We start from the raw sequence: 9,160 nt of genomic DNA on the forward strand, positions 1-9,160 counted from the left end.
TGTAAGGCAATATTGGAAAATACAGATGATAATTTATAAGGATGCACTGGATGCACGATAGATATAACTGTTTTTTACTTAGTTCAGCGTTAGACTGATTAGTCCAGTTGAGTCTTGACAATCAATAAGAACATACTTTTCTATTGCAACATATTACACTGGGTGATATTAATATGTAGATGTTTTGTTTGTTATTAGCTTTTGTAGTTTAGTTGTAGTGTTAGTTTCTTTTTCTATTTAGGTTTCTTTTCTATGTAAATATTCTATCATTCTGAGGAATGTAAGGGACAGGTCGTCCCGAAGCGTTACGGAAGTGTGAGACACAGGTGCCTCTATCTTCACATCGCGACGTAACGCGCGGGCGTTAGCTCTTGGGACGGTCACCCAATGTCCCTGTGGCTCTGAGACGCCCAACTAAACGAGATAATGTTTTTTCATGGGCACTGCATTGCTGGGCTACATGAAGTTGCAAATGTCCTGCATTATCAGAGCAATGGCTCTATCCCAATCGACTTCGTTCAATATCAGCACTGTTCCATTGGTTCGATTTGTAATGATTTACCAGTACAAAATGATGAAAGAGTACCCCGCATGCACGTTTTCTTGAAAAAAAACCTCTGATTGCACACAGCGTCGAGTGGAGTCACGGTCGGCTGAATTTCAATTAAGGAACATTTTCACAGTGCATGAATATAACTCAGTGTCAAATTTAATCAAATTTTGACTCCGTTTCTGAATATCATATTACAAAAATATTACGTATCTTTACTGCTAGTATACTATATGATATACATGATGTAAACAAGAACTAGAAATATGTTGAAATGAATAGAAGATTTAAAAAAAGTACGACCTAAAATGTTGTTTATGCTGACTGCATATAATCCCTTTCTTAGTAAAGGTAATTCTTACGGAACTGACGACAGGATGTGGAAGGATTTTCGTTTGGTTTAAGGAGGATGTTATGTGGAACGTCCAGAATCGCAGAATGCAGGCCGTATTCCCATTTTTGAAAAATCCAAGCATGAACACCATTAATAGATTTATAGGTGCCGTCGATTGTTGATTGATCCGAGAACATGCTAGATGTAACAGATTGTTTTAGATATTTGAGAACACTTTGTTACTCATTAATTTTATTTTGTACAAGTCGCTTTGAAAAGTTCGGTGCATCTACTTTTATCTTCAGAAACAATTGTGTCAGAGGATGTAATGGGTATGAAATTGGACCTGTTTTACAAAATTCTATAAGAAATTTATAATAATCGAAACATTGAAACAATAAAATGTGTTTTAAATAACCGCAGGTGTTTTCGATTACAGATACTTTGTTTTGTATATAAGAAATCATTTTGAGATACTCGAATTAACAGTTGACGGAGGAGTCTTCTGAGCATACCAGGTAAGTGATATGGTTGTATTTTTTTATAATGTGATCTCATGTGTGGAAGGTTTCTGACAATGTCATTTCCATTTAATTTGATATACTTAGATATTGTTAGATTAAACATGATATCAATGTGTGGGGTTCGCGGCAGGTGACTGGTCGGTGGGGATGCGATGTCCTCCAGGCCACCTAATTCACTTCTGGTATTTGCAGGGGTCCGTGTTTGCCCTACCCTTGATTAAGTATTCCTTATATGATTGATGATATTGTTCACTCGTTTTTAAATATTGTTATGTTATAGGGTTAAATCGACATGATCTGGTTTTCATGGATGTTGGTTTGCGTGCTCTTTGCACATGATCTTTCCGGTAGTTATGGCATATCTGAAGAAGATGGTGAGTTTTAATTGTTGATCAAAACGTTTTTAATTTCTTTTTGTGAAATAATAATGTGTCATTTTTGTAGTGTCAAATGTTCTATGAAATGCTGATATTTTCTAAACAGTAAATTAATTGTTCGACTCTCAAAAGTAGTACATGTATTTTACCAATCCGATGACATAAATTGACATTTACATCCATTTCAGACTGGCAGCTAGTTTTCCATGCTGTTAAAGGTAACAAACAGGATGTTCGTGCTGCATGGTACAAGAGATCACCTTCAAGATGCACACCAGCAGTTGGTTGCATTCCGGACGGTTTTGATCTCGATAATTGGAGAGATACTAGAAAGCATCTTCGAAGTCCTCTAATTGATAAATGGAGATATCTCAGCATTTTGAAGGTACGTACTTGCACAGTTTTTGAATGCCATGTAGAACAATTTGCACTATTTATAATTCCACCTTGTAAAAGAAATACACTTACACGTGCAGTTGAAATAATTACAGATAACACTATAGAAAACCATAAGCTCGATTATAATCAAAGATTAATGCATTGTGTTAATCTATATATCTCCAAAGATATATGGGTGGAATATTCTACTTGTGTGTGTGTGTGTGTAAGTGTAAAATTTTATGAAATATACGGAAGTTCGAACGCTAAACATGGGGTGCACATTATTGTCCTCTTGCGACCTAAGATTACCGTGTACATTATATTTGCTCTGGTTAATCAATGTTATCCTCAAACACCATGGGAAAATCTTTTAAGATTTGACGTTCTTTTAACTTTGCTAGTCGTTTTAAAGTAATACAATTTATTATCTAATGTAAATTTATGCGGATCGGAACTGGAGGGTAGAATAGACAACATACATGTATTCAGATTTCTTTTTAGTTTTAGCGCAAACCTCGCCGCCAGTCGCGTTCTACAACGCACCACCTGTTAGTTAAACTGAAGATATGGTGTGAATATTTCCGTGTATATCTACCACTGTTACTGTTGGTCAACTTCAAGGTTTTTATTTTTTTTGAAAAGCTACGAGGATAATGACTCCCTTGGTAATAACTGTTCTCCAATATGCAACCGAAAAGATTAGTTAATGTTTTTGAGGCCCGAACTTGCCGTAGTATTTCTCCGATCTGCCTCTTAATCGGTATTTTAGTAACACCGAACATGAATTAAACGACAAAATAATAAAAACGTTAATTTTCTTCGTAGGAGATTGATACACAAGCTGATGTGGCTAGTCGATAAATTTGACATTTTTTGCTTTACCTGCTCAACTGAACATAAATTATCTATATAATAAAACACTACATGTATGTACATATGGTGAGCTCGAACACATGAGTACTACAGGCTTTAAATAATGATATGTTCAAATACGCAATTATTTTCAAGCTTCTGAAAATTAGATAATTATTATCTTTCAAATATCTATTCTAAAACTGAAAAAAAAAACAAGGAAAGTCATAAAAATGTGCAAGTTATATAGATAATCGAAGAGGTGGGTGAAGATAGTTTAATACAACATGGCAGCGAAACTTTGAATGGCTTAAAACCCAAACATTTTACCTTAAATGTGAACAAAATGTGCTTGACCAACTTATCCCTAACACGGACTCATCTTATTTACCAGTAAACATAATTGAACAATCGATATGTTTAAGTTAATGCCAAGTACATATACCTCTCCATTTCTTAAAAAAAGTAACGGAACAGAGGCCCTAAACGGGCCACAGTCTATTGTTTTAAGGAATGGAGAGGCATGATAATATTGAATTACTTACAATACACCTTCAGCCTAAATTTAACGATGATTTACTGATATTGGAAATATATTTGATTCTTTACAAATCATAAGAATTATTAAATACCCAATATATAATATTAGTAAAGCGTTTTGTCATATAAAACATTGTTTAATTCTTAAAACATTTCTCATCAGCCTACGTGAATTCAGTGAAAAGTGCTTCTGACCTTCATGAATGCAAAATGTCTTAGGTTCGAGGCAGTTTATCTCTTTGGATTTGAATTTCGAAATTTTCAAGACATTTTTGATACAGTTTTGATAAGCTCTATAATAAAATAACTGTATTAATAGAGAATGTGTACATTAAAATGATAAAGATTGAACTCAAGTTAATCAACATATTATGAAGTAGTTGTCTGGAATTTTGTGTTCCTTACAAATAACGAGGCGCTTAAACAAAGGAATGACGTCACATAAATCGCAGTTACCAACACCCTTACCGATTTGATCTTTGAAAAAAACCAGGTTTATAGTTTATACACTATTTTTTGATAAGTTTATTACAATAATAATAACAAGATACAAGTATCAAAATACATGTTTCATATCAATTGTTTGACCTTTCTGGTATGTCCAGGGGTCCGTGTTTACTATGCTCTTCATTTCACATTCTTTACAATAGTTATTAGATTGCAGGTTTCATCAGATTCGCTACAGTTAGAGCGTGTTTCGTAAAATTTAGAAATATACATGTAGCAACATTCTATTATCACCTGTATATGATGTTTATATCTCTCAAATGATTCGATATGCAAGAGTTTGTTCTGCATATAGTCAGTTTTGAAATTGAAGCAGGCTACTGAGAAACAAGTTGATGGTGCAGGGTTTCCAACACTCTCGTTTAAAGTCGCAACATTTCGCAAAATCTATGATTATCAAAACGATCTACTTTGCCAATACAACCTATCATTGAGTCAAATGCAGTCTGACATGTTTCATGCCAATACCGGTCATTTTTGGCACACTGACTTTTACTACGAATAACTCCGATTACCTGATCAAGATAACGGGCTCACGGTGGATGCGACCGGTCAACACGGGATCCTTACTCCTCACAGACACCTGATCTCACCTTTGGTATATCCAGGGATCAGTGTTTGCCCAACTCTCTATCTTATATTGTTTATGGAATTTATGAGATTGATCAATGGTCGTTATTTTCATCTCTCATACAAACAATTTAATTTTGATAGTTCAAATGACCACCTAACAGGAAATTTTATACACTGAACATAAACCAAACTACTCCAAATTTTCACCGTTACAATGGGATGATATATGAGATTATATTGACTTCGTATTGGCATATGAAATAGCCGATTTATTTGCTAAGAATTCATGCATAAAAAATAGATATTTGTGCATCTAGGGTAGAATAATACATGTATCATGTTTTTTCTTTAAATAGAACTATTTGTAAATGTAAGGAATTTTAATAAATAAATCCAAATAAATATATATTTGCTTAGTAGCATGCTCATTTTTGACCATTTAAGATTAAAAGAAAAGGATAAATTACCCTTTCATATGAATTAGGTGATGTAAAATACACTTTATATGCTACGGGACACATATTACAATTCCTATTCTACCGGTCGCTGTGGTCTAGTGTTAAGGGTGATCATTTTGCAATGAGGAAGTCCAGTCATCGATTCTCGATCACGGTACTTCTTCCAACCTAAGACATTTAACATAAGTAGTAACTGTTTCTTTGTCTAACACATGTAATTGTATATAAACGTGTCGAGTCTTTCCGATATGACGTTGATGAAGTGCAACGCTAGGGTACATGATACGGCCATCGCAACTAAATGTACATGATGAACGGTAGGCGTTAACACGATAACAAATCATAATTGCTCCAGTCTTGGTTGCCATATATCAAAATTTATCACATTTATCTCTATTTGAGAAAAACCTTTCTTCCACGGGACGTGTTCCAGCATTCAGATACAAACAAAATTGATTCTTCTTACGATTCCAAGCCATTTTGATTGTAGCCATGGTAAATATACCTTTCAGATCCGTGTAGTACTTGGAGGTCAAGGGAAAACGCTGGCTTACTTGGAATTTGATGGAAGTGGGAGTAGCTTCATCAACTGGTTCAGCAAATCGAGATTGTTACATAGCAGTTGGTACGACCTAAAACCGAATTCACGAACAAACTTTTTCTCCATCGCAGGGTACGTATATGTTAGCGGAGTTTTATTTTATCAAATCTTTTCTTATATAAGGGCATGAACTGCGACGTTAAAACGCCAGCATACTCCAGGAAGCGTCTATCCTAGCTCTTATTGAAAAGTATTTAGACGTGAAGCGCTGCAGTTCACGTCTTCATGAATGTTCAAAATTGATTTTTATATATGCATGTACATTCTATTTTCATGGCTATCAGAAAATCTAGTCGTTACGATAGCCGTACTGTTTGTAACAAAATACTTTTAGTGATGTCATCAGATACAATACATCTATTCCGTAGAAATCTACAACATTTATGACTATTTTGATCTTTTCAGGCACCACGCTCATGTCAAAAGACACTTCTACATCAACAGAAACTATGGTGGATGTCCAAAGGATGCGGGGTGGTTTGTGGTGATAGATAAGAAAGATGTTTGCACGTGGGCCAATAAGGGAGTCTTCCCGCTGTTCATGTACAGTAAAGGGTCAGGACTGACGAACTGGAATCGAAGTAAATGACATTATACGCGGTTGAGTTAAGGCTTTCCCCATAAAATGTTTACTACCAGTGCTGTACATAAATATACTTTACCGCACTGGCACATTGTACGACGTCACAATGAAAAATACGTCATGACGAAGGTCATGACGTACATATCTACAGTCCTTTTGTTGTTGGAAATGTCAAAATATTGTTTCGTTATTTACCATCGCTGTCAAACGGTAAACTGCAATCGCGTAAAAGTTTCTGTCAAATGGGTTATATTAATTCTCTTTGATATTGAAAAAGTTTCAATTTCTTCTTTATATAGCATACATGCTTAAGTAATATCCATATTATATTGTGATCTTGATATCGCCCCTAATCTACGCGTATAGTTACTTTCACAATGGACTCATTTGCATAAACAGGGTTTCCGTACATAGAAATTTCATCATTGGCACGACACCCCGAGGTTTTTAAGTGAAAGATGTTTGATTTATGTGACAAGTGAACTTCAGTGCCAAAGGAAAGTTAGGGGAGCAAGTTCTGGCTTCAACAGAAAATATGTTTTTCAGGCTAGATTCAACTTCGTATGTGCACAAATCGCCGCATCTTGCATATTCAATGCAAAAATTAGACATGTTACAAGTCACAATAAACTTGCTCTCAGCACTTTTCAAATTAAGAAATTAATATGCTTTGAAGTTATATTAACTTCAACTTGCATTGATATCTGGATATCGTGCCAATCCAACGGTTTATACATACACGATACGTTTTTATCTTGATATTTGATCACGTGATACAGAGTTGATGTAGAGACTGTCGATCTGGTGAAAAATGTATAAGAGGTCAATATGCACTTAATGATATATACATATTGTTTTTGTATAAAAGGGTTGTGTTTACAGAATTTGTCACAAATTGATTTGTTTATTAATATGCTTTTTTCCTGACATATTTCTATGGCCCTACTTAACACAACTGCGTAGTAAACACATTCCTCCTATTCTATCCACAACTTATTATATGATACAATGGCTGTAAAGTTTAGTTGAAGCACTTCAGTGATTTCAGACCGAGTATGATAATGTAAAATATATCAACCTCACTATTGTACATCTTACTTTACGACTACATACATGTATGCACATGTGGATTGTGTATATCTACCTCTCTCTCTCTCTCTCTCTCTCTCTCTCTCTCTCTCTCTCTCTCTCTCTCTCTCTCTCTCGCTTTCCATGTATCTATATGGTATCATTGAGATATTTTTTCTCTCTGTTAAAAATAAGGGAATAATTTCTTTTCTTTCTATAGATCATATGATTATACTATGATCCAAAGTATGAAACTGTCATTCAGTTCGCCCAGTTTCTGTGATTTAGTCACCTTTTATTCGCCGTTCAGTAATCGTTCTGTCACCTTTCAGTAACCGTTCTGTCACCGTTCAGTAACCGTTCAATAAACTTTAAGTTACATTTCAAGCTTATTGAATGCCATAGTTTCATCCTGTGATCACTGTTTCCAAAATGAATCGGAAATAATGCAATTTTTTAAATATTATTTTGTATTTTGTTTGCAGGTCCCGGTTTTGCCGATGTTATGAACGTTTACATACAGACTGTGTAAGCTTCCTGCGTGCTGCTTCTTTTTGTCGAAAAAAAAAATGGTTTCATTCGTTGCAATGGAAAACATTAAAGATGGTCAATAAAGATGATGTGTTATTTTATGTCCAATTCAAGCATATTCACAAATATAGACGTCAATAAGTGTGGGAGAAGTGCCTCAACAATTGACTTAAGAATGACGCTCTTGGATGTATCAGTAAGGGTATTGATCGTGTGAAGGCCTACCGTGACATAGGACTACCGTTTTAAAGGTCATTGAGACATACGACATTCTTTATCCCCAGACGATTGACAAATTAACAGTCTAAGCACTGTGCACTAGGGGATTGATCACTGTTCTTTACCTTCAACTTTCACTGTATACCTAATGTAGGTATATAAATATAATAAAAACGTATACTTTATAGAAACGGGGATGAAGGTGATGATAAAAATTGACCCATATTTTGATTGTTAAATCTCACCAAGAATCTAGAACACACACACACACACACACACACACACACACACACACACACACACACACACACACACACACACACACACACACACACACACACATACGTGTAACGCGTGTCAAATGAACACCTTAACTTCCCACCTGCAACTGAACACTTCGACAGTTATTGGTATTTTAGTACGAAAATTTACTATTTGGTACTAAAAACAACATAGAAGACATTGCTGCGGTCGAAATTTGTGAAATATCGTTTTATTCACTCCTTGAATTTTTGCTTATCAAGTGAACACTTTCCTTTACACACGGTCAATTGAACACTTTCCTTTACACACAGGCAATTGAACACTTTCCTTTACACACGGGCAATTGAACACTTTCCTTTACACACGGGCAATTGAACACTTTCCTTTACACACAGCCAATTGAACACTTTCCTTTACACACAGGCAATTGAACACTTTCCTTTACACACAGGCAATTGAACACATTCCTTTACACACGGTCAATTGAACACTTTCCTTTACACACAGGCAATTGAACACTCTGGCACACACGGGCAAATGAACACTCTGATACACACGTGTAATTGAACACTCTGACTCACATGGCCAATTAAATACTCTGATACACGCAGCCAGCTAAACACTCTGATACACACGGGCAATCAAACACTCTGAAACATCCAAACAATCATTCTCACCACGCTAAATAAATAAGGCCAAATCTCTAAAGCTTACAAAAAAGCGTGAAACAATGACATAGATCGAAATTGGGATGGGATAGACATGGAATCCACACATTTCGTTGAAATTATCGCCGCA

General features: G+C 35.3%; 1 protein-coding gene across 2 annotated transcripts; it reads left to right on the forward strand.

Annotated features, from left to right (window-relative positions):
- Positions 1 to 1,135: 1,135 nt before the first annotated feature.
- LOC125676286 (uncharacterized) lies at positions 1,136 to 7,963 on the forward strand. Of its 2 annotated transcripts, XM_056158675.1 has the most exons (7): positions 1,136 to 1,216; positions 1,324 to 1,402; positions 1,689 to 1,782; positions 1,974 to 2,170; positions 5,609 to 5,769; positions 6,103 to 6,278; positions 7,834 to 7,963. In XM_056158675.1, the coding sequence occupies exons 3-7, from the start codon at positions 1,701 to 1,703 to the stop codon at positions 7,878 to 7,880; spliced, it is 663 nt and encodes a 220-aa protein (XP_056014650.1). In that variant the 5' UTR covers positions 1,136 to 1,216; positions 1,324 to 1,402; positions 1,689 to 1,700; the 3' UTR covers positions 7,881 to 7,963. The 2 variants fall into 2 exon arrangements, with proteins under 2 accessions (XP_056014650.1, XP_056014651.1); XM_056158676.1 differs by lacking the exon at positions 1,136 to 1,216 and having other exon boundaries at positions 1,314 to 1,402.
- Positions 7,964 to 9,160: the final 1,197 nt, after the last annotated feature.

Source organism: Ostrea edulis, chromosome 3, assembly GCF_947568905.1.
Source record: "Ostrea edulis chromosome 3, xbOstEdul1.1, whole genome shotgun sequence".
NCBI lineage: Eukaryota > Metazoa > Mollusca > Bivalvia > Ostreida > Ostreidae > Ostrea > Ostrea edulis.